Genomic DNA, 22,535 nt, shown 5'->3' on the forward strand with positions numbered 1-22,535 from the left:
CCGGGCCCGTTGCACAACGCGGGGGGGTCACGGCCGGGCACGGACACATCGTGGCAGCGCAGGTAGGGCTGGAGCCGTCCCAACCGCTTCCTATCAGCACCCCCACCCCCCCGCCACCCCGTGCTGGGAAATGCCGCTGTTTGCTCGGGAACTGGGGGGGGAGGAGAGGGGGGGTCAGGGGAGGATAGCGCGACCCACAGCGGGATGTGGCGCCGAAAGGCCGAACCCGCAGCCCCGCAGCGCCCCGCACCCGGACCGGGGGTCCCGCACTGCCCTCTCCGCTCCCCCCACCCGCACCATTCGGCACCTGCCGGCTGCCTCCCCTCCCTCCCACCCCCGATGCGGTCCTCTCCGAACATTTCTGTATTTCTTTATTATGTATTGATTTGTACATACACCGCGCGTGGGGGCTGCGGGCCTCCCCTGCCCCCCCCCCCCCCCGGCCTCCTCCCGCTCCCCCCATCACGCACCCCCGGGAGCATCACCGCGCCATGGGGGGGGGGGCGGGTAGGGAGATAACGGCTCCGCTCCGCGCCGCGCGGGGTTAAAGTGCAGCGCGGGGGGGCGGAACCGCAGAGCGCCGTGCGGGGTCACTGCAGGTAGCGGTACGCCTTGAAGCAGTGGTTGCCCGAGTCCGCCACCACCACGTGGCCGTCCGAGGTGAGCGCCAACCCCTGCGGGCCGTACAGCGGATCCGCCGCCGTGTTGATGTAGGAGAGGAACGACCCCGCGCTGTCAAACACCTGTGGGATCCCCACGATGCGACACCAACATCCAGCATCCATCCTGCGGGCCCAGCCCCTCCCACGGCTCTCCGTGGCACCACGTCCATCCCTGCACCTCCACCCCCACGGGCACACACCCAGCCATCCCCTACAGCCCCCACGGGCACACACCCAGCCATCCCCTACAGCCCCCATGGGCACACACCCAGCCATCCCCTACACCCCCCATGGGCACACACCCAGCCATCCCCTACAGCCCCCACGGGCACACACCCAGCCATCCCCTACAGCCCCACGGGCACACACCCAGCCATCCCCTACAGCCCCCACGGGCACACACCCAGCCATCCCCTACAGCCCCCACGGGCACACACCCAGCCATCCCCTACAGCCCCCACGGGCACACACCCAGCCATCCCCTACAGCCCCCACGGGCACACACCCAGCCATCCCCTACACCCCCACGGGCACACACCCAGCCATCCCCTACAGCCCCCTGGGCACTCCCCACTCATCCCCTACAGCCCCCATGGATACCCACCCACCCATGCCCCTGCATAGCCCCCACACCAACCCATGTCTCTACAGCCCCATGGGCACACAGACCCCATCCCCACCCCAGTGGCTCCCACCCCACCCTGTCCCTACACCATCCCCATGGCTTTACCAACTCTGCCCATGCTCTGCTCCCAACTGCCCCCATTAATGATCTCACGACCTCAACAATTCTACCATTCCACTGTTGGATTTGATGGTCTCAGTGAGCTCTTGCAACCTGAACCCTAGTATGACTCAGTCCCAATTTGGGACCACTGCCCAGACCCCATCCCTGCCCAATGGGCACAGCAATGGGCTGTGGGGGGAGGGGCAGGAACAGGGAGGACCCACCTGGATGCGGCTGTTGCCCCAATCAGCCACGATGATGTTCCCATTGGCATCCACGGCCACACCGGTGGGCGCGTTGAACTGCCCATTGCCCTCCCCGTGCGACCCGAACTTGAAGAGGAACTCTCCATCTGCATTGTACACCTGGGGAGGGGATGTCACCAAGGGGGTGTCACCGGGGGGTGTCATCATGGGGTGTCACCATGGGGTGTCTCCATGGGGTGTCACCAGGAAGTGTCACCATGGATGTCACCATGGGGCGTCTCCATGGGGTGTCACCAGGGAGTGTCACCATTGGGTGTCTCCGTTGGGTGCCACCATGGGGTGTCTCCACAGGATGTCTCCATGGGGTGTCACCAGGGGGTGTCACCATGGGGTGTCACCATGGGATGTCTCCATGGAATGTCTCCATGGAGTGTCACCAGGAGGTGTCACCATGGGGTGTCACCACGGGGCCAATCACTGCAGGACGTGGGAATGGGCACAGCCGCGCTGCTGTGTCGCGCTCACCTTCACCGAGTGGTTGTGGAAGTCCGTCACCACGATCTCGTTCTTGTTGTTGACCGCCACGAAGTGTGGCCCTGGAGGAGCAGCACTGAGAGGGGCCGGGGGCACCGGGACCCCTCCGTGGGGTTAATGTGCGCGGCAGCGTTAGTGCAGGCGGTGCCCGGCCCCGGGGAGCGCAGAGCTGGGGGGACCCAACACCCGACCCGTGGGGCTGAACCCAGAGATATGGCCAGGACCCAGGACTGGGATCTAGAACCCAAGCCCAGAGCCCGGCACCCAGAACCAAGACCGAGAAACAGGACTGAGGACCAGGATCCAGAACTGGAGTCCAAAACCAAGAATTCAATACTCAAAACTGGAAGCCAGATCCCAGAACCTAGAAGTGGAACTCAGAGTCCAGCGTCAGAACCGAAACCCAGAACTGGGACCTAGAACCTCAGTCCAGGACCCAGAACTGGGATCCAGAATAGGGACCTAGAACCCAAGCCCAGAACCTTGCACCCAGAACCAGAATCCAAAACTTGAAACTAGAACCTGAGCCCGGAGCCCAGAACCAGATCTCAGAACTTGGACCCAGAACTCAGCCCTAGAACACAGCATTCAGAATCAAGACTGAAAATGAGAACCCAGAACTGGGACACAAGCCCAGAAATCAGCATGCAGAACCCAGAATTGGAACCCTGAGCTCAGCTCCAGCACCAGAACTAGAACTAGAGCCAAGACTCAGAATCAGGACCCAGAAATGGAACCCAAGAGCCTAGAGACCAAACCCTAACCCTTGCACCAGAACCAGATCTAGAACCTGGAACCAGGACCCAGAACCGGAACCCGGACCCTGAGCCCGGCTCCAGAACCCAGAACACGGAGCTGGAATCTGAGCCCAGAGCCCAGCCCGGCCCGATCTCCATCCCCCCCTGGGTGCCGCGGTGCCGCAGGTCGGCAGAGCTCAGTACTCAGCCGGCCCCGAGCAGAGGCAGCCCAAGGCATGCAGTAAGGAGGAGGGCCGTGCCCGTGGTATTACCATCGAGTGTACCTGCAAACTGCCGCTCGGCCGTGCCGCGGCTCCCGAACTTGGTGACCAGCTTGCCGTTGGACTGGAAGATGAAGACGCAGCACGCCTTGTTGTCCACCACGATGATGTGCCCGTTGCGATCCACCGCGACGCCTTTGGGGCCCAGCAGCCGCCCGGCGCCGATCTTCGTCTGCAGCAGGGATGGGCGTCAGAAGGGCTCCCCGTGCCCGCGCCCCCGGCCCGGCCAGGCCCCCCCCCGCCTCACCTTGAATTTGCCCTCGGGGGAGAAGATGCTGACCCAGCGGTTGTCGTAGTCGGCGATGATGATGTCCCCGTTCATGTCCACCGTGACGCCGGTCGGGCGCTGCAGCTGCCCTGGGGAGCGGCCGCGCACACCGAAGCGCAGCCGGAACTGCCCCTCGTTGGAGAACACCTGGGGGGGCGGGGGAAGGGAGGGGATTAGCCGGGCCGAGGGCCGGGGGCCGGCAGGGCCGGGGGCTCCTACCTGCACGCATTGGTTATTGCTGTCGGCCACCACGATGCGGCCGGTGCTGGAGGTGGAGATGCCCTGCAGGTTGGTGAACTCGCCCTTCTCCCGCCCGCGGCTCCCTGTGCGGGGACGCACAGCCGTCAGCGAGGCTCCGCGCCTCCGCCGCCCCGCAGCGCCCGCCGCCGCCGCTCACCCACGCGGAAGATGAGCTCGTCCTCGATGGGGTTCTCCTTCTTCTTGCCGCTGCTGTACATGCTGGAGGGCCGACGCACCGCCTTCTGCCGGATGTGCCCGCTGCTGGGCGACTTGACGCGGCGCTTCACGTCATCCGGGGACGGCGGCACGTCGCTGGCTTTGACGGCGCGCACGCGGAAGGGGCTGCCGCGGATGGGCTGCCCGTACAGCGCGATGGACAGCTGGAAGTCGCCCTCGGCGCGCGGCGTGTATAGCAGCTCGTAGGTCCCGTTCTTGTTGTCCTGCACCTCGCTCTCGGCCGCGCCACCGTCCGGCCCCGTCACCACGAAGCGCAGGCAGGCGCTGCCGCTGCGCACCAACTCGCCGTCCTTGTCCTTGGTGGTGACGCTGAGCGAAGCCGGCTGCCCCACCACCGCGTGCCGCAGCCCCTCGCCCGTGGCCACCGTCTTGTGCGCCGTGGCGCTGGTGGTGATCAACACGCCCAGGTTGAGGATGGATTTGCGCACGCCGTCGGTCTCCACCACGTAGTCCAGCTGGTCGTTCTCGTGCGGGTGCTCGGGGAACTCCTGGCTGGCCAGAGCGCTCAGCCTCTCGCTCATCTGCTTGCGCACCAGAAGCACCTCGGGCGCCGTGCCGTGGTGCAGAGCCTGCTCCGTGAACGCGCAGCTGCTCAGGATGTTCTCCTGGCCCTGGCGCAGCACCTCCAGCTGTGCCTGAAGCACCTGCAGACCGGGCGGCCTCAGCATCCCCGCGGTGCCGCGCAGCGCCGTGCTGCACCTCGCCACGCGTGCCGCGGCACCGGGAGGAGCGCTACCTTCTGCTTGGCCCCGCAGATGGCCTCCAGGTCGCGCACCAGCAGCCCCTTGCGCTGCTGCAGGGCCCTCTCCAGCTCCTCGAAGGTGCTGCCGATCTCGGACACCGCCTCGTTCTTGCGCTCCACCAGCTGCTGGCTGATCTCCGACACCAGCGCGACGGCGGCCGCCAGCTGCGGGAGCCTGCGGAGCCGGCGCTGGGCACGGAGGGCGGCCGCCAGCCGCGCACCCCACGAACCCCCCCACCCCGCGCGCCCCTACCTGCCGCGGATGGCGTCCAGCTGCTGCTGCAGGGCCGCCTTGTGCTGCTCCACCACGTCGCGCAGCGGCACGGTGACGTGCTCCCGGTGCTCCCCCTCGGTGCACTCGCGGCACATGGCGGTCTCGCAGGACTCGCAGTAGAACTCCATCACCTGCGGCAGCGGCGCTCAGGGCCCCCCTTCGGCGGCACACCCGCCCCCCCCCGCCACCCACCTTGCCCTCGTGGTTGGGGCACGACAGGGGCTGCCCGGTGACGGCGCTGACGGGGTCCAGCCCCGGGCCGGGGTGGGGGCCGCGGCTGTCGGGGTCGCGCTGCAGCACTTCCATCAGGTTGGTGATGAAGAAGTTGTTCTGCAGGGCCGCCACGCCGCGCTCGGGCAGGATGGAGGTCTGGCGGCACACGGGGCAGGACAGGGTCAGGCTCTGGGGCGGGATATAGTTCTGGAGACACCTGGGGCAGAACGGGCACAACGAGAGGGTCAGGGCCGCCCGCGGGCAGCGAGCGGGGAGGTGGGCACCGGGATGGGGCGGGCAGGGGGACGAAGGCTGCACCACGGTGCAGTGGGGGGAACGGGTGGGATGGAGGGACGGGGCTGGGGAAAAGATGGACTGATGGGCGAACTGAAGGCACGGAAGAAGGGGCCGGAAGGGTGGACAGAGACGGGGATGATGCACCAGGTGCTTCAGGGTGCACAGGACAGGACCGGAGGAAAAGGCTGAGGGAGCAGATGGACGATGGACAGACGGATGGATGGGGCTGTGACTTGGTGCAATAGGGTGTGTGGGACAGGGCTGGGGGAAGGACAGACAGACGGGCTGTGATGGGGTGCACTGAGGTGCATGGGTGGGAGCAAGGGATGGGGCTGGGGGTATGTCAGACGGTGAGATGGACGGACAGACAGGGGCTGTGCCATCAGAGTGCATGTGGCAGGAGCGTGGGACAGGGCGGGGGTCGGACAGGATGGGTAGGGATGGGGACACAGCCCACAGAAAGCTGGCCATGAGACCTCGACATGGGGCCACAGACAGACAGACAGATGGATAGATAGGACAGGGCTGTGCCAGACGGGAGCAGGGGAGTGCCAGGGGTGGGCAGGGGCCTGGAGGGGCACAGAGAAAGCAGATGTCAGTACAGAGCCCTCAGCCGTGCTACAGCCACCCCCACCCCCACCCCATCCAGACCCTGCACTGCGGGACAGGAACAACCCTGCAGCCACAACCCACACTATGGGGGCTACAGGGCCACGGGATCAGTGGGACCCCAGCTCCCAGGATGAGTGGGGTGGCCCCATCTTGTGCTGGAGGCATGCAGGGGGATGCAGTGCTGCACAACTTGGAGGTAGCAGGGCACAGCAGGGACACAGTGAGGATGCAGGCTGGAGGCATTAGGAGTGCAGAGGGGATGCAGGGAGGCACAGCAGGGCAGCGGGAATGCAGGCAGGCAATTTTTGGAGGCAGCAGAGATGCAGAGAGGTGCAGTGCAGGCTCAGCAGGACACAGTGGCACACGGCAGGTCTAGCCTAGCTCCTGCAGGAGCTGCAGGAAGGAAGGGAATGCTGCGGGAGAAGGAGTGGGACCCTGCAGGGATGCAGTGAGTGCTGTGGAGTGCAGTGACCACGCTGACCTGCAGGAGGTGCGGTGGGGGATGCATTGAGGATGCAGCACACGTGCAGTGGGGTGCAGTAAGGGAGCGCAGTTGGGGTCAGCATGCAGCAGAGGGGCACAAGCAGAGACACAGTGGGACACGGTGAGGACACAGTGAGGATGTAGTGGGTTTTGGAGGGTCCAGACACTCAGTGCAGGCACTGGGGGTGCAGTGAAGCCCTTCTCTCGCGAGAATCTTCAGGGAAAACGCTTTGGTGGATGCAGTGCAGCACATGGGGAAGGGGGGGGAGGGGAAGGGAATGCAGTGGGGATGCAGCAAATATGCAGTTGGAGGCAGCAGGACACAGCAGGAATGCAGTGAGGGAGATGCAGCAGGGCCAGCGTACAGCAGGGATGCAGTGAGGGTGCAGTGGAGGTGCAACAGGGATGCAGCGGGGATGCAACGGAGGTGCAACAAGATGCAGCAGGGATGCAGAGGAGATGCAGAAGGGATGCAGAGGGAGCAGCCGCGATGCGGTGCAGTGCTGGGGGGCGGCGGGAGGGGCCTCACCTCTCACAGAAGGTGTGCAGGCACGGCAGCACCTTGGGGTTGCGGTAGCGGTCGAGGCAGATGCTGCACACCAGGAACTGTTTGTCAATCTGCCGCACCACCGGGCTGGCGTTGGCCTCCCGCTTCGCCATGGCGGCGTCCCCGAGGCCCCGCGGCGCTCAGCCTGCGGGCGGGGCTGTCAGTGCGCGCCGGGCCCCGCACCGCCCTCAGCCCCGCACCGCGCTCAGCCCCGCACCGCGCCCAGCCCCGCACCGCGCCCGGCCGCAGCCGCACCGCCGGCAACAGGAGCGCGGTTCCCGGGCCGGAGCGACCCCGCCCGCCCGGCAGCGCTCGCCCCGCAGCGCACCGCTGCCCCCGCAGCGTTCCCGATCGCCCCGCGGCCGCCCCCTCCTCACACGCCGCACCCTCGGATCTCCCCGAGGGCACCGCCGCTCCCAGCGCCCCGCACCGCCCCGCACCCCCCGCCCCGCTCCGTTATCTCCCGGCCCCGCGTCCGCTCACGGCGCTGCGGCGGCCCCGCGGCTGCAGGCCCCGGCGCGGCCCCGCCCCGACGGCCATTGTGCAGGCCCGGCACCGCGACGTCACCACCCGCCCCGCCCCGGGGGGGCCGCGGGGTACCGGCACCGGGATGGCGCTGCGCTGCCCCCGCCCGCCGTCCGCACCGCGGTGCTCACCCGCGCCCGCTCCCCCCGACCGGTGCCGCTCCCCCTCCCCTCCCCCCCCCGCTCAGCGCCGCCCGCTGCCCCGCACCCCCCCGCACCGCCCCACCCGTGCCGGCCGCGTCCCGGCCGCCCGCCCCACCCCGCGGCCGCGCTGTCACCTTCCAGCCCGGTTCGGCTCGGCTCGGCACGGCACGGCTCAGCCCCCGCCGCGGGCAGCCGGGGCCGGCGGGGCGGCAGCGCGCATCGCCGCGGCTCGGCTCAGCCCGGCCCGCTTCGGTTCGGCCCGGCCCGGCGCGGCGGGGACTGCGCCAGGGCTGGGCGCGCTCCGCAGCCGCATCTGCCCGAGCGGCGCGCACCACTGCGGGGGGGTTGCGGCCCCGCGCGTCCCCGCGGCAGCGCGAGGGGAGCCCAACCCCCCCGTGATCGCCCCGCCGGGGCCCGCGGAGCGCCGAGAGCCGCTCGGAACCCGCGGTGGAAACGGTGCCAGGGGCCCCCACGGGCGGCCGCGGGAAAAGCGCACCGAGTGCCCCCTCCGCGCCCCGCCGATGGTCTCGCCCGGGCTGTGGCTCTGCAGTGGGGGGGGGCTTCGGGCGCGCTCCCCGCATCCCCGGTACCCGGCGGTCGCCACGGCAACGGTATCCCGCTCCGAGCATCGCCGGGATGGGGGGGGGCGGGGGAGGTGAGGCTGCCGGAGAGTTGGCGTGGGGCGCGGAGCTCCCGACCCGACTGCCCTCGTCCCCATCCCTCCGTGCTGCCCCCGCTCACCTCCGCGGAGCCATGCGGGCACGGAGGAACCCCGACCGGACCGGGAGTGCCGGTCCTGCTGAGACCCTGAGAGCCGCCGCACCGCGGGCCCGGCCCGGAGTTCCCCGCGGCGGAACCGGACTGGCAACATTCCTCGCACCGTCATCGACACCGGCAGTGCCCTACCGCCACCGCGAGGGGACACGAATCCGGAGAACCGGGGACAAATCTGCGGGGAAAGGAGAGCAGGGAACGGCGATTCCTTGATTCGGGCACTGCGTCCCGCAGTCCTCACACCCAAGGCACGATGCTATGGGCAGCTGGGCAAACAGGCTGTGGGTGGGTGGGCTCAGGATGGGGCTCAGAGCTGTGCCCTGCCTGGAGCCGAGCGGCAGCGCAGCACCACGGGGCTCTGCCCTGGGCCCTCTGCTGCCGAACATCTGCTCTGCGTGCTCGGGGCACTGCCAGGAGCAGGGGATGGGATCGGCCCCTGCTCCGCTCGGCGCCCGCCGAACCACATCTGACACCGCCGCCGGTCTGCGGAAACGCAGGCACGGGAAAAGACTCGGCACACCGCCCCAGGTTCAAGGAGGGCCCTGGGGTGGAGTTCAGGATCCGAACAGCAGGACGCACTTTGCACAGCGAGGTGGCAGAGAACGTCCACGTGCTGCCCACGGGCCGCAGTTCCCCTCCGTGGAGATCTCCCAGAGCTGCCGGGACACGGAGCTGGGCGCCGCTCTGGGTGTCCCTGCTGGAGCAGCGCTGGGCCTGAAGCCCCGAGAGATCCCTCCCAGCTCCACCAGCTGGGACTCTGGGAACGGTTGCCCTGCGAGGAGGGAGCTGCGGAGGGACCGGAGCTTGCTCAGCCTTCGGGAGAGCTTTGACCCAGCAGCAACCCACCAGCTCCCACGGGGAGGTTATGCGCAGCCAGAGCCGGGCTCCGCACTGTGCTTCACAGCGGAACCAGAATCCACAGGCAGAGCTGCGGGTGCAGCCGGGCTCCATCCGGGGAAAGGCTTTCCCCACACCCAGGTTGCCCACAGGCACCGCAGTCTCCATCTGTGCAGGTGTGTTCAGTACAAATTTGGGGAACTGCTGGATGTGCAGCCTGGTCTGACCCCACGGCTGACCCCACTGTGGATCTCTCAGGGTCCCACAGCCCCCCACATCCTGCCCAGCCCCCCAGGCCCCCCTGTCCCGCTCCCTTCACCTCCAGTGCGGAGGAGCTCAGGCTGACCCCGCAGCCCGCACTCAGTGCCACTTTGCAGCCTGACAGGAGAGAACAAAGGGACTGGGGGGGTTGGGGGGGGGGTTCCGTCCCGTCCCGGCACCGCGCGGGGACAACAAAGAGCGCAGTGATGGGCACACAGCTGTGCTACGGGGGTGGGGGGAGCGGGAGGGGGGCACGGAACGGTTGCGGGCAGCGGGTTCGGGTGGGTGGGGGGCGGTGGAAGCAGCTGCGCAGTCAGCAGCCCGAAATTCCGCACCCCCCACACCTCACCCCGCGTGCCGCACTTCGCGTTCCGCGCTGTACATCCCACAGCCCGCAGCCCGGGGAGGACAGCAGGAGTTCCAAAGCATTTATTATCGTTACACAGAAGCACAGGGGAAGATAAAACCCGCCGACTCTCAGCTCGGGGGGGCTCCGCGCGTCGCCCCACCCGCCAGGCGCCGCAAAAAGCCGAACAGCGCCGGGCCGCCCGACGGCGCGGGGGGAGCGCGGCTGGATCCCCATCGAGAGAACAGCGCGGAGAGGCGGAAGGCGGGCGGGGGGGCGGAGGGAGGCGGGTCGGAGGGGAAACTCTCGGGCCGCGGGGGTTCGGGGCCGCCCCGCAGCTCGGGCAGCGCCGGGGCCGTGTTCCGCCGGAGCAGCGTCGGAGCGGCGCGGAGGGGTCGGGCGGATCCGTCGAGCTCCGCGTCCCGCAACGAGCACGTGGCGACGGAACGCCGTTTGTCCCGCTGCAGTTCGAGCTGCTGCCGCCGGAGCTGCGACTGCTCCCGGGCGCGGTTCTCCTGCGCGGAGACGGCGTGAGGGCGGAGCGGGGCGGCCAGAGGCGGCGTGAGGGCGGGCCGGGCCGCATTCCCTGCACGGCGCTCAGGAAGCGGCCCGCGAAGCCGTGCAGCTCCGCACACAGCTCCCGCAGCGCGCCCGGCGCCGCCTCCTCGCAGTAGAAGTCGAGCGCCGCCGCCGCCGCTCCGCACATCCGATCCCTCTCCGCCCGCACCGCTCGCAGCTCCGCCTCCGCCGCCCGCACGAACGGCCGCAGCCCCGCACGCAGCGCCGCTCCCGCATCCCGCGCCTCCGCCACGCGCGCCGACAGCCGCCGCAGCTCCGCCTCCACCTCCGCCTCTTCGATCCTACGGGAGCGCCGCGCTCAGCTCCGGGACGGCCCCGCCGGGCCCCGCGCGTGTCCGCGGCGTTACCGCACCGCGAGGCCGGGCCCACGTGCGGCAGTTTGCTCGGGAAGTCCAACAGGCGTCGGTCCGTCCGCGCGGCTTCCTGCGGGGAGCGACAGGGATGTGACACGGACACGATAGGGGCGCGACAGGGGAACCACCGCGGCGGGACAGGAGCGCGATAAGGACGCAATAGGAGCATAAGACGGACATGTGCGACGGGGACACGATAAGCGCGTGGCAGTGACATGGCAGGAGAGCGACAGCGGCCCCGAGGCGTCCCCTGGGGCAGGCGGGGCCGCTGCCCCGGGAGCAGTGCACCGCACGGGACGCTGCGGCATTGCCTGTCCGCGGGGTCGGCCCAGAGCAGCGCGCACCGCACGGCTCAAAGCACCGCGCAGTTGGTGCGGGCGAGACCCAACCGCGACACGGAGCTGAGCGCTTCCGTCTGAAGAACAAAGCTGGGGGGGTCCGGAGGTTGCGCGGGGCTCCCCGGTGCCGACGATGGGGGGAGCGACTGCTCCAAGCGGGCGGAACGGGGCGGTGGGGGGGGGATGGGGGAAAAGCAGCTGAGCGGGGCGGACCGCGCTCCGTGCGGGGGTTGCGGCGTGGGAGCGACCTTGGGCCGGGCCGGGGAGGAGCGGCATCCCACGGACGGGCACTCAGCAAAACTCGAGCGAAAGACGGAGCCGGAGGGCTGCGCGAGTGGAGCTGCGGGATCCCCCCACGCAGCCGGTCCGGAGCGGGATTCCCGCATCACGAAGCGGCTCCGTACGACGACCCCTCCCCCCCCGTTCCCGCGGGCGCTCACCATGGCCACGAAGTGCAGGAGGTCCACGCCCGGCACGTTGGCCCTGGTGTCGGGCAGCCTCCGCAGCGAGGCCAGGCGAAACCCGGCGGCGCTGCCCGCGTAGCCGCCCTGGGGCAGGACGCGCGGTCACGGCGGCCGCGGGGCCGCGGGGGGGGAGCGGGCGGGGGCCGCTCACCGCGTTCAGGTGGTTCCCCGCGCTCAGGACGAGGTGCAGAACCGCGTGCAGCTCCTCGCACCGCACCACCTCTGCGGGGGGCGGGCGGTGAGCGCGATGGGGACGCGACCCTCCGCCCCGATCGCAGCCGCACACTCACCCTCGGCGGCGTCGGTCAGGATTTGGATGGAGGCGCGGAGCGCGCTGAGCCGCGGGGAGAATTCCTCCTGCAGCACCATCAGCTCCAGGCGCTGCGCGTAGCTGCGAGCGGGGGGTCGGGGAGGTGTAGCGAGCGGGACGATCCCCCCGACTCCTCGTGCAGCCCTCCCGGCTCCCACCTGGGCACCTCCAGCAGCAGCAGCATGAAGAGCTCGGGCTCGGGCAGCTGCTGAGGGCAGCCAGAGAAAGCGCGCAGCCGGGACACCTGCGAGGGGGGGCGGAGGAGCCGGCAGTCAGCGGGGGTCGCCGGGGGTTTTCCCACCCCGAGTCTCACCTCCACGGCGCCGGGCAGCAGCCGGGACAACTCCAGCAGCAGCTCCGCGCCGTACGGCGCCCCGACGCCCTCCTCGACGTCCCGAACGATCTGCCGCACCGGGCTGGGACAGCGGGTCAGCACCTCTCAAGGAGCACGGAACCCTCCGCCAGAAGCGGCGATTCTCTTCGAGAATCGGGACCCCCGAGGAGCACGGACGTTCTCGAAGGGATAGAGCCCCCCGCCGCGCCCCCGTTCTCGGGCACGGTCCCGTTCCGTGCCCCCCCGGGACGGGGCCGGGGGACTCCGAAACCCCCTCGGGGTCGGGTGCCCCCAGCCCCGCTCACCGCTTGAGCCGCTTCAGGAGGACGCCGAGGGCGATGCTCCGCTTGGGCTCCAGCAGCGCTGCCTGCGGGTGCGGCGCGGTCAGAGCGCGGGGCGCGGCAACGGAGACGCGGCGGTCCGGCCGCCTCTCACCACGGGCGGCGGGCGCTGCCCCGGGGACGCGCCGCGGGGCTCCCGGAACAGCAGCCGCAGTCGGGGGAGGTCCAGAACCGGCGGGGGGGTTCGCGGCGCCCACACCGAGCGGCGGCCCCGCACCCGCGCCGCGGACAGCGGCTCCCAGTGCAGCGCCCGCAACCGCTCGCCCCGCACGGCTGCTGGGGGGGAGGGCAGCGCCGGGGGGGGCGGCGGCGGCGGCGGCGCGGGGCTGCGCTGGGAGTCCATGGCTGGGCGGGGGGGATCAGCGCGGCCGCCCCGCTCCTCTTACGGGCCCGAACGGCCCCGCCCCGCCTCGGCTCCGCCTCGGGAGGATCCAGCGCCGGCGGGGCAGAATCACAGAATGGTTTGGGATGGAAGGGACCTCAAGGATCACGAAGCTCCAACCTGCCTGCTGCATGCAGGGCCACCAACCTCCACATCTCACAGCAGCCCAGGCTGCCCAGGGCCCCATCCAACCTGGCCTTGAACACCTCCAGGGATGGACGGGGATCCACAGCCTCTCTGGGCAGCTGTTCCAGCACCTCCCCACTCTCACAGCAAACAACTTCCCCCTGACAGCCAACTGAAATCTGCCCTCCCTCACCTTCCAACCATTCCCCTGTCCTGCTGTTATCTCCCCTTTCCAAGAGCTGACTCCCCTCCTGTCTGTAGGCTCCCTTGAGGTCCTGCAGGCTGCACTGAGGTCACCCCGCAGCTTCTCTTCTCCATGCTGAACAAGCCCAGCTCCCTCAGCCTGGCTTTGTAGGGAGGTGCTGCAGCCCCTGATCATCTTTGTGGCTCCTCTGGACCCTCTCCAACAGCTCCCTGTCTTTCTTGTATTGGGGTCCTCAGACCTGGACGCAGTGCTGCAGATGGGGCCTCACAAGAGCAGAGCAGAGGGGGACAATCACCTCCCTGTCCCTGCTGGCCGCCCCTCTGCTGATGGAGCCCAGGATCCCATTTGCTTTCCGGGCTGCAAGAGGGCGGTGCGGTGCGGCTCAGGGGCCGCAACACGAGCTCATTCCGGGGCAAAAGCCCGACCCCCGGCACCGCTCCTGCCGGCCGCACCAGAAAGGGCCCACGAAGGACTTCGGCGCAAGGCTGGATGCCCCGCGCCATCTCCCGCTCCCAGCCTCCCAGCCGTGCCCTCACTGCTCTCCCCGTCCTGCCCCGAGATGCATTTTCTTCCTTGCGCTCCTCCTATCCAGCCTCAGGCGCTGCCACGCTGCGAAGCACCTGCGGATCGCGTTAAACCCGGTGCCAGACCGCCCCGGGGCGCTCTTGGCTCTGCGCTGGAGATGATTAACACAATAATTTGTCCCCCTCTCTTCTCGTCCCCCTTATCCACGGAGCTCTGGCTGGAGGAGGTAGCGCTCCCCAGTGCTTACAGGGCTCCAGCCTGACACACAGCACCTGCAGCCAAGGCAGCAAGTCCGGTGTGGGCTGGAGAGTATGGGGAGCTCTGATGCTGTGCCCCACAAGGGCCCCAGCTCGAGTCCCACAGAAGGAGCAGTGGGACAAGAACTGCAGCCTACAGCAGAACCAGCTACAGGCCTTCAGGGGTCACTGGCATCCAGGAAATCCCCATATCTAGGTCTGGCTGTGCTGGGCACAGAGGGATCCACACCACATTATTCTCATCCACACTATTTTATTCTGATCTGTTCTGTTTTATTCTGATCCATATTGTTTTATTCTGGAGTCTTACAGAAGTGGGGAGGGAAGAAGGGGGTCAGACCTTCACCAGGAAACAGGGGGAGGGGGGAGGAGGGTGTCAGATCCAGACATTAAATTACCAGGAATTAAATTAGCAAGAAAAACAAACTGTCTTGTCTCAGGAGAAAGTGCCCAAGTGCTGCACGTGGCCAGGGCTAGAAGCAACACTCAGCTGGAGCAGGATGAGCTCCCCCACCCCCGGATAGCAGGCAGGCAGAGCCCCAGCGCTGCCACACGCAGAGGCGCAGCCGCACCGCACACAGGGACGTGCAGCGTCCCCGGGATGCAGCCACCCTTTGGTCCTTGGTTTGAGTCCCCACCACCCCTCGGGGTGCCTGCGGGGCTCAGGGAGTGGGGCTGCCCACCTGCCTCCAGAGGGTTGGGAGCGCAGCCCCCCAGGAAAGCGGCCTTCAGCCCGAGGGCCGTGGCCAAACCCTCCTGCGTCCACCCGTGGGAGCTGGCAAAGCCCCGGCCAGGGGATGGGTGCTGAGGCCTGGGAGACAGCCAGGCACCACTGGCCCATCGCTGAGGGGAGTGTAGTGTGGGGGTAGGGGAACCAGCCAGGCTGGGGGAGTGTAAGAGCAGCTGCCAGAGGGGACGGGGCAGGCCTGGGGCTAGGAGCAGACAGGAGCCCCAGGACAGGACCCCGTCCACCCGTCTCGGGGTCCAGGAGGGGACCCGGGAGTCCCAATGCCACCCCTCTGCAGCTTTGTCTTCATTTCAAAATAAACATTTTTTTGGCAGAGGGTGGTGGCACGTCCTGCCCGGCCCTGCAAAGCCTGGCTCAGAGCAGCAGGGAAGGCAGCTGGGACACGTGGAGCCACGCAGCCTCCTGCACCACGGGGAGACGGTGGGAGGCTGTAGCACATCCCCGTCCCACAAAGGTGCCTGGTGGGGTCTGAGCAGCCCAGCCCGGGGAGGGAAGTGTCTGGCCTGCGGAGTCCTGGGAAGGCACCCACCATCCCACTAAAGGGTCTGCACTGGGGAGGGAGAACAGGGCTGGGCAGGATGGGACTCTGCCGGGCTGGGGGAGCCCCGGCCTTCCCAGGCAGGGGGAGTGACCCACTCAGAGCTCCACCTGCCCCTAACCAGGTCCCTGCCCCATTGGTGCCCCCTGCAGCAGCAGGGCCGAGGCTGCAGCCCCAGCTCACCGCTCGTGATTGTGGGCTGGCCCTGCGCCAGCGGTCAGAGGTCCCAGTTATGGTCCATGGCTTCCCCGGCTGGGGCACGAGGTGGGGCAGGCTGGGGGGCTCACTGCTCCTCCAGCCAGGAGGGCTTCTCAGCACCAGGGGTCTTCAGCTTGATGTTGAACTGCTTGAGAGTCTGCTCCAACTGCTGCTGGTTCCCAGCGAAGTAGGCAGAGATGGCGTTGTGAAAGAGCAGGAGCTGCTTGTGCATCACCTTGATCTGGGGAGAGCAGGAGTCAGCACGCAGCCACCCCAGCCCCACTGCCCAGCACCTCGGGACGGCAGGAACGGGCCAGGACAAGGCCTGCCCAGCGCAGAGCTGCAGCAGCCAGCTGGGAGGTGGTCACCCACTGCAGGTGGAAGGCAGGAGCACGGGTGCTCACCTGCTCTTCCCCTCACAGCTCCCTGAAAACGCACCTTGAGCACAGAGCAGCAAGGCTGCGCAGCCTGCAAGGCAGGCCGAGGGACACGCGTGCACGGCAGGGCCCCGTCCTGTGCCCTGTGGCCTTCCCCACCTTGTTCTCCTCCAAGAACTTGAGCTTGATGGCCACATCAGCACGCAGCTTTTCGTACTTGTCCTTGTGGCTCTGGAACTGGCTCTGGGCTGCATCCAGCCGGCACAGGGTGCTGGCATCCCGGGGGCCCATGCTCAGCTCCTCCAGGTCTGTGCGGTACGCATCGTACTCCAGCCTGTGCAGGAACACCAAGAGTCAAAAGGCTACAGAGCAGTCCCTCCAACACCCACAGCCAGGCCCGCAGGCCGCACTGCTGTCCTACCTGGCTGTCTCGTACTGCTTAACCGTCATGAGCGTGTCCTCCATGGTCTTATTTACCAGCGTGTTGATACTGGAGACAAAGAAGTTAACAGCTCCCAGTAGCGTTTCACCATTCTTGCAAAGCAGTTTCTGCGTTTCTGCATTGTAACCAAACTCCTCCTGGTGTAGGGAGGAAGGTGGGTGAGGAGCTGTGGCAGCACAGCCTGCTACGCCCCCTCCCTCCTCCTACTGCCCAGACCCAGCCTTGCCCCAGCTGTGCCCACAAAGAGCCGGCAGCAAAAGCCCCACACCTCTCCCCAGCCCCAGGGCAATCACAAAGGGCATCTGCCCTCAGCCTCCTCCTGCTTTCCCTCACGTGCCCAGGGGTGCTGCCGGCAGAGCGCTGCCCGGGCCGTGCTGCGGAGACCCCAGGGTCGATTTGGTTCTCCTTCCCAGGCACAGCAGAGACGAGGCACACGCCACAGCCCCACCATACCTGCAGCTCAGGAGACTTCTGGCTGAGGTCCGCAAAGGCATCCCCCAGGGCGTGCTGTGTCTGCACCAGGCTGTAGAAGTGGTTGGTGAGAGCCCGCGCCAGCTGCAGCACACACTCGTACTTGCGCTTCGTTTCCCGGAGCAGCTCAATCTGTGTCTCCAGCTCCAGGTCCACCGTGCGGGAGCCCCGGCCAAACCTCTCTGAGATCAGCTGTTTGGTACACTGCAGGCGGAGCAGAGGGAGGGGCTGTCAGGGCCCCATCCCTTCCCATCCCTGCAGGGCTGCTGCATCGGTGCCCAGATGCACTCCCCATCCGTCACAGCTCCTTCATCCCCTGCCCAGCTCCCCGCCCTGCTGCACAGCCGGGGATGTGACATACCTTGTATGTGTTGATGCCCCATTTCTTGACAATGTCAAACTTCTCCACAGCGATCCCGCGGACAACCTCCTCCCCTCCGACCGGTGGGCTGGGATGAGGCTGATGAAGCCCAGAGCCTGGAACACAGCACTCTGACACTCAGCACAGGGCCTGGATGCAGGCTGGGCTGCCCGCCCCACATGGCAGTGCCCTCAGGGCTGGTGCTCCCAGGGCCAGCCCTGACAAAGTGCAAGCAAAGCGGGCTCCTGGTGCAGGCAAATCCACCCTGGGCAGCCCCATGCGATGCGGGCAAGCAGCTCCCCCCTGCCAGTCAGGCACTGCTACCGGGCTCAACAGAGCCCTCAGTGCTGTGTGATTTGTCATCTGCCTGCAGGAAGCGGGATTTGGGCTCTTGCAGCACAGAATCTGGTCCCCAAAACCTTTCTAGACACTGATAACGAAGGCCCTGGTGCTGACAGCAGTGGCTGCTGCCCACATGGGAGCTGCTGTCCCCCCATCTGCTTGCAGAGCTGCTGGCAGTGTGGCCCTGCACACCAGTGGCCTTGGTGCTCCTGTGCCGGGCAGTACTCCTTGTGCTCCTGAGCACGGCACGGGTGGAGGAGAGGCCAGGCAGGCACACAGTGCATCCCACAGCCAGGCACAGCTCAGCCTCACTGCCAGGTGCTCTGTGGTTTGGAAGTGCCGCGCGCGCCGCCAGCACAAGGACTGAGAGTGGGCGCAGCTGCTGGGGGAGGCGCACGTCGGGCTGCTCTCCACCACAGCGGGGCAAGAAGCTGACCCTGAGAAACACAACACACATCGGGTGCCTTAAGCCTGAGACAGGAGGGCCGAAAGGCTGCGTGGCACCATGGGGTGCTGGGGTGGCTGCAGTACCTGCTGAAGCACCAGCCTGGCTGGCCATCCTGCTGGCGGCAGATGCACTGGGGGAGATGGATGGTCCTCGGGGTGAGTGAGGTTGGACAAGACAGCCTGGAAATGGAGGGGCTGGCAGGAGGTGAGCAGAGAGGGAAGAGGTGGGGTGGTGTGAAAGGCACGAGGGCAGGAACAACCAGGTCACAGGATGAGCATGCAGGAAGGATGGCAGCAGGGGAGCAGACGAAAGAGTGATGTGAAATCAGTAGACACAGACGGCAGCTGGACAGACAGCATCACATCAGAGGCACCCAGGCTCCTCTCCCGCTTCCTCCCCATCCTCAGGCTGGCGTCAAGATGCCACCAGGCTGAGAGCTGGGACAGGCCAGGGCTGACAAACACAGGGAACCACTGTACCAAGTTCCCCCCACCACAGCAGGCTATCAGCAAAAGCCCATCTCTCCTCAGCCTATGCTAATTCACCCGCTCAGCCTGGCACAGCACAGAAGGGCCCATGGTGAAAACAGCTGTTTGCAGCAGATGGGCCAAACTGGCCAAGAGCTGGGACAGACTTGTGTGAAATGGGAACAGGTGAGAGTGATGGACGGGGCAGAGCTGCTTTGGCTGAGCTCACTGTGGCTCCAAGCGTGAAGCACCAGCAGCTCCCCAGAAGCCCATAGATACCATCCCTGCAACACAGAGCATTTACAGTCAGGCTCTGAAGTGCCTGGGGCTCACAGGTTGACAGCAACAGCAAAAATGGGGCATTAAGGCAGAGTCTGGGGCTCAGTACCCCTCTGCCCTGTCCCTCTCTGCCTGAAAGGTGTCTCTCAGGCACAGCCACCACAGCTCTGCCAGTGCTGTGCATCTTCAGGGCTCTTCCCCAGCACCAGAAGGATGCCCAACAGCTGAGCCCACGCATCACAGACCAGGGCCTCAGGAAGGCAGAGCAGCTCCCTCAGCAGAAGCCCTGCATCTACATGAGAGCCAGACACCTCCACGGCTGCCTGTAAGCCTAGGGCACGTGTAGGGGAGGGGTGGAAGTCACAGCCCCACACCAGCAGCTGGGTGGCAGCAGTGCTGTGCACTGGGGCTGTGAGGAGGCTGTGCTCTGCAGGGCCATGTGGCTGTGACTCAGGACAGCCTCAGCTGCGAGCAGAAACACTGAGATTGGTCCTGCCCAAGGGTGCAGCAGGGTGGCCTGTGCTGTGCTCTGCTCCTCGCCCCAGCACCGAGCCCTTCCCTAAGCCCTCCACCAGGCCACCCAGGCTCCCACCTCTCACAGCCCTGTCCCCGTGGAAGCTGTTGTACCTTTGATGGCACTGGTGGGGATGATGCCCTCAGCGGTGCCCCCGTAGCCACCAGATACGATGCTGGTTTCATTGAGGTTGGGCCCTGATACCATCACTTGCTGCAGGTCCTGGGGGAGCAGAGCAGAGAGTTGAGGCATAGGGACAGGCACCCACTCCCTAGGAACGATGTGAGCTCCCAGCCCAGCCCCATACCTGCTCCAGGCCATCGTCCTCAGGCAGGCTGCCTGCATCCCCGTTGCTACTGATGGGGATCTCCATGGTGGCAGCTTTGCTCATGATCCCATCCGACATTGTCAGGGCCTGCAGGGATGCAGAGGCTGTGCACGGGGCCGGGCCACTCCGCGCCTCCTCGTCCAGCGCCGCGCACCCTACAGCTGCTGGCGCGGGGCCCTGAGTCGGAGCCAGGAGCCACGTCCGCAGTGCGAGGCAGGGCCGCGGCCAGACCGGTCAGGCCGCATTCCAAGCATCAGCGCACGCTCCGGGCCGGCCCCGAGCGCCGTTACCTCGAGCTGAGCCCGCGGCCCGAGGCCGGCACGGAGGAAGCTCCGGGCCCCTCCCGAGGTTCACAGCCGCCGTTCGGACCCCAACCGCGCCACGACCCCCGGGAGGAGGAAGAGGAGAAGAAAGAGGAGAAGGAGGAGAAGGCGGCGGCCGGCGGCGACCCGAGCACCCACGGCTGCCAACACCAGGCAGCACCGGATCGGGGCCCGGAGCCGCAGGGCCGGGTTTCTCACAGCGCGGCCTCGGCAGGTCCGGCTCCGTTCGGCGGCCCCGGGGCTCCCAGGCCGGCGCCTCCCGGAACCCGGCGCGGCCCCCCGCAGCCCCGGCCTTCACCCCGCCCCTCCAGCCCCGGCCTCGCCCACCTGCACCGCCCCGGCCCCGCTGGGCCCCCCCGCCCCGGAGGCTCCGCGGCCCCGATCCGCTTCGGCCCGGACGCGCCGGAAGCAGCGTCAGGATCCGCGCGGGGGGCGCCGGGAGACGGAACCGGAAGTGACGTCAGATGCGGCGCCCCGGGCGGAAGTGCCGCTGGAACGGGACGGGGGGCGTGCCCGTCCTTCCCGGAAGTGCGGTGCGGCGCGGCGCGGCATGGAGGCGGCGGCGGCTGAGCAGCAACAGCAGCTCCGCAGCGTGAGGGCGGGGCGGAATGGCGCGGGGTGGGGGGCGGGAGGCCCGGCCCGGCCCGGCCCGGCCCGGCTCGGCTCGGCTCGGCCGTGCGGGCCCTGTGACCGTGCGGGCCGCTGTTTTGCAGCTGCGGGACTTCCTGCTGGTGTACAACCGCATGACCGAACTCTGCTTCCGCCGCTGCGTCTCCGATCTCGGTTACCGGCTGCTGTCGCGGCGTGAGGTGAGCGGGGCCCGGGCCGGGGAGTGGCGGCGTGCGGCAGGGATGGGACGGGACGAGAGGGACGTGCCGAGCCGAGCCGAGCCGCTCCGCCCGCAGGAGCGATGCCTGGACGGCTGCGCCGGGAAACTGATCCGTGCCAACCACCGCCTGATGGGCGCCTACGTGGCTCTCATGCCCAGCATCGTGCAGCGCCGCGCCGCCCGCCTGGAGGACGGCACAGAGCGGACGGCACCGGACGGCGCCGAAGCGCCCGCTGCCCGCGCGGCTCCTGACGGCTCTCCCGCGGGGCCCCCGGGCACGTAGCGGAGCCGCGGGTCTGGTGTGCCTCCGTGGCTGAGAGGTGGCTGCGGGACGGCCCGGGCCCGGCACGGCTGCCGGCGGGGCCCCTGATGGCACCGAGGCATCGGTGTGCAGCGGTGGAACTGCTCAGCACCACGGCCGGGCCGCGCAGAGCCCAGTTCTCCTCTGCGTCTGCACCGGCAGCCAGGCCGCCCACCCTGGTGGCCTCAGCCAGCGGCGGTCTGCCAGCACTGCGGGTAGAAAGAAGGGAAGCCGTAGCAGCTGCTGCTCAGGCCAGGAGCTCCCGGCTGAATTCTCCATTGCTCCAGCGCCGGGCTCTCGCTCTCCAGAACTGAGCCTTTTGTATTTGTAGGACACCATTTCATGGGGCTAATAAAACATTTCATGAGTGCTGTGCTGTTCGCGTGGCATGGAGGCAGACAGACTTGCTCCACAAGTACCCCCTGCACAGTGCATCCTGCTGGGGTCACGTTGCTCCACTGCTCCTTCTAGGAACCCTTCCTTACTCTCTGTCCTTACTGCTGGAATGGCATCAGAACAGGCTGCAGGCTCCCATCCCTGCAGGCATTCAAGGCCAGGCTGGATGTGGCTCTGGGCAGCCTGGGCTGCTGGTTGGTGACCCTGCACACAGCAGGGGGTTGGAACTGGATGAGCATCGTGGGCCTTTGCAACCCAGGCCGTTCTATCATTCTATGAGACCAAACAAGCCGTGCCTCTATGGCAGGGGCTGCCCACTGCAGCACAGCTGGGCCCAGCCCATGGCCATGAATTGGCATGAGGGGTGGCAGAGCCCTCAGAACTGCAGAGCAGCACCGTCTCCCCACGTGCTGCTGTGAGACTGCGGTTGCTCAGCCTTGGCCACGTCCAGGCTGTGAGGCTGAGCATGCCCACTTTGTAATGGGTGCTGCAGATCAGTGCTGCAGCCCATGCAGAACACACAGCACTGGGGCAGGCCTGGCTGGCACAGCCCTCCTGCTCCTGTCTGCCCACTGGGGTTGGTGCAGCACACGCAGAGATCACCCCAGGGCCTCCCTGGTGCTGGCCTCATTTCAGTGCTTTGCAGCAGCTGTTTTCCTGGAAGCGTGGACAGGGCTGGGACTCATGGAGTCACAGAATGGCTGAGGCTGGAAGTTCATCTGATCCAACCCCTGGCTGCAGCAGGGATTTCTCTTTCCAAGAGCTGATTTCCATCTTGCATCGTTGTTTCATGTCTCCAGCCAGGCTTTTCCTCGTGCTGTTGTTCTCAGCTGTGTAATGCAGCTCCCACACCAACAACACGGATCTGCTGTGTTCTCATCCCCCCTCTGAGTGCAGTACAGCTGAGTAACTCTTTGCTATGGAATCAACCCAGTAGGTGCAGAAAGAAGCAAGTAGGGGTCAGAATATAAAAGCAGCCGAATGTTTATCTTCATGGGGGAGGAGGGAGAGGG

General features: G+C 67.4%; 4 protein-coding genes and 1 long non-coding RNA gene across 13 annotated transcripts; 2 read left to right on the top strand and 3 right to left on the bottom strand.

The window, feature by feature from the left end:
* Positions 1–358: 358 nt before the first annotated feature.
* TRIM3 (tripartite motif containing 3) lies at positions 359–8,626 on the bottom strand. 5 transcript variants are annotated; one of them, XM_085216714.1, is made up of 12 exons: positions 8,470–8,626; positions 7,043–7,205; positions 5,101–5,338; positions 4,888–5,039; positions 4,629–4,809; positions 3,813–4,536; positions 3,635–3,738; positions 3,395–3,562; positions 3,139–3,319; positions 2,121–2,191; positions 1,614–1,754; positions 359–743 (listed from the first exon to the last, which is right to left on the bottom strand). In XM_085216714.1, the coding sequence occupies exons 2-12, from the start codon at positions 7,171–7,173 to the stop codon at positions 591–593; spliced, it is 2,244 nt and encodes a 747-aa protein (XP_085072840.1). In that variant the 5' UTR covers positions 7,174–7,205; positions 8,470–8,626; the 3' UTR covers positions 359–590. The 5 variants fall into 5 exon arrangements, with proteins under 5 accessions (XP_085072840.1, XP_085072839.1, XP_085072842.1 ...); XM_085216713.1 differs by lacking the exon at positions 8,470–8,626 and adding an exon at positions 7,863–8,090; XM_085216716.1 differs by lacking the exon at positions 8,470–8,626 and adding an exon at positions 7,863–8,088 and having other exon boundaries at positions 3,151–3,319.
* Positions 1,750–2,897, top strand: LOC146545865 (uncharacterized). The gene is made up of 2 exons (XR_014881213.1): positions 1,750–1,973; positions 2,039–2,897. It is a non-coding gene; the product is annotated as an uncharacterized LOC146545865 (long non-coding RNA).
* Positions 8,627–10,013: 1,387 nt separating the features above from the next.
* Positions 10,014–13,865, bottom strand: LOC104916324 (FH2 domain-containing protein 1-like). 4 transcript variants are annotated; one of them, XM_085216724.1, is made up of 10 exons: positions 12,760–13,860; positions 12,630–12,691; positions 12,304–12,406; positions 12,149–12,234; positions 11,971–12,071; positions 11,832–11,902; positions 11,657–11,764; positions 10,878–10,948; positions 10,537–10,806; positions 10,014–10,465 (listed from the first exon to the last, which is right to left on the bottom strand). In XM_085216724.1, the coding sequence occupies exons 1-10, from the start codon at positions 13,006–13,008 to the stop codon at positions 10,078–10,080; spliced, it is 1,509 nt and encodes a 502-aa protein (XP_085072850.1). In that variant the 5' UTR covers positions 13,009–13,860; the 3' UTR covers positions 10,014–10,077. The 4 variants fall into 4 exon arrangements, with proteins under 4 accessions (XP_085072850.1, XP_085072848.1, XP_085072847.1 ...); XM_085216722.1 differs by lacking the exon at positions 12,149–12,234 and having other exon boundaries at positions 10,014–10,806; positions 12,760–13,861; XM_085216721.1 differs by lacking the exon at positions 11,832–11,902 and having other exon boundaries at positions 10,014–10,806; positions 12,149–12,406; positions 12,760–13,862.
* A 528-nt stretch (positions 13,866–14,393) lies between these two features.
* On the bottom strand, positions 14,394–20,458 carry ARFIP2 (ARF interacting protein 2). Of its 2 annotated transcripts, XM_085216727.1 has the most exons (9): positions 20,324–20,458; positions 19,653–19,760; positions 19,459–19,567; positions 18,169–18,279; positions 17,296–17,411; positions 16,917–17,138; positions 16,443–16,600; positions 16,181–16,355; positions 14,394–15,885 (listed from the first exon to the last, which is right to left on the bottom strand). In XM_085216727.1, exons 2-9 carry the CDS (start codon positions 19,749–19,751, stop codon positions 15,730–15,732), a joined length of 1,146 nt encoding a protein of 381 aa, XP_085072853.1. In that variant the 5' UTR covers positions 19,752–19,760; positions 20,324–20,458; the 3' UTR covers positions 14,394–15,729. The 2 variants fall into 2 exon arrangements, with proteins under 2 accessions (XP_085072853.1, XP_085072854.1); XM_085216728.1 differs by lacking the exon at positions 18,169–18,279.
* On the top strand, positions 20,453–21,497 carry TIMM10B (translocase of inner mitochondrial membrane 10B). The gene is made up of 3 exons (XM_085216730.1): positions 20,453–20,588; positions 20,710–20,805; positions 20,902–21,497. Exons 1-3 carry the CDS (start codon positions 20,547–20,549, stop codon positions 21,106–21,108), a joined length of 345 nt encoding a protein of 114 aa, XP_085072856.1. The 5' UTR covers positions 20,453–20,546; the 3' UTR covers positions 21,109–21,497.
* The last annotated feature ends 1,038 nt before the right edge of the window (positions 21,498–22,535 follow it).

This window comes from Meleagris gallopavo, chromosome 1 (genome assembly GCF_905368555.1).
Source record: "Meleagris gallopavo chromosome 1, MGAL_WU_HG_1.1, whole genome shotgun sequence".
In the NCBI taxonomy this organism is placed as follows: Eukaryota; Metazoa; Chordata; class Aves; order Galliformes; family Phasianidae; genus Meleagris; species Meleagris gallopavo.

Bases quoted from the DNA above. Each gene is read 5' to 3' on its own strand.
- TRIM3 (XM_085216717.1), bottom strand. From the start codon at position 7,600: ATGGCCGTCGGGGCGGGGCCGCGCCGGGGCCTGCAGCCGCGGGGCCGC. The intron at 3,320-3,394 runs GTGAGGCGGGGG...TCCCTGCTGCAG, and splicing joins CCCCCGAGGGCAAATTCAAG to ACGAAGATCGGCGCCGGGCG. The intron at 744-1,613 runs GTGGGTCCTCCC...GGGATCCCACAG, and splicing joins GGGGCAACAGCCGCATCCAG to GTGTTTGACAGCGCGGGGTC.
- LOC104916324 (XM_085216721.1), bottom strand. From the start codon at position 13,008: ATGGACTCCCAGCGCAGCCCCGCGCCGCCGCCGCCGCCGCCCCCCCCG. The intron at 12,072-12,148 runs GTGGGAGCCGGG...CCCCGCTCGCAG, and splicing joins CTGCTGCTGGAGGTGCCCAG to CTACGCGCAGCGCCTGGAGC. The intron at 10,949-11,656 runs GTGAGCGCCCGC...CGCTCCCCGCAG, and splicing joins TCCTGCACTTCGTGGCCATG to GAAGCCGCGCGGACGGACCG.
- ARFIP2 (XM_085216727.1), bottom strand. From the start codon at position 19,751: ATGTCGGATGGGATCATGAGCAAAGCTGCCACCATGGAGATCCCCATC. The intron at 18,280-19,458 runs GTACAACAGCTT...ACCTCCTGCCAG, and splicing joins CCCCACCAGTGCCATCAAAG to CCCCTCCATTTCCAGGCTGT. The intron at 16,601-16,916 runs GTATGGTGGGGC...TCCCTACACCAG, and splicing joins AGAAGTCTCCTGAGCTGCAG to GAGGAGTTTGGTTACAATGC.
- TIMM10B (XM_085216730.1), top strand. From the start codon at position 20,547: ATGGAGGCGGCGGCGGCTGAGCAGCAACAGCAGCTCCGCAGC. The intron at 20,589-20,709 runs GTGAGGGCGGGG...GCTGTTTTGCAG, and splicing joins AGCAACAGCAGCTCCGCAGC to CTGCGGGACTTCCTGCTGGT. The intron at 20,806-20,901 runs GTGAGCGGGGCC...CTCCGCCCGCAG, and splicing joins GGCTGCTGTCGCGGCGTGAG to GAGCGATGCCTGGACGGCTG.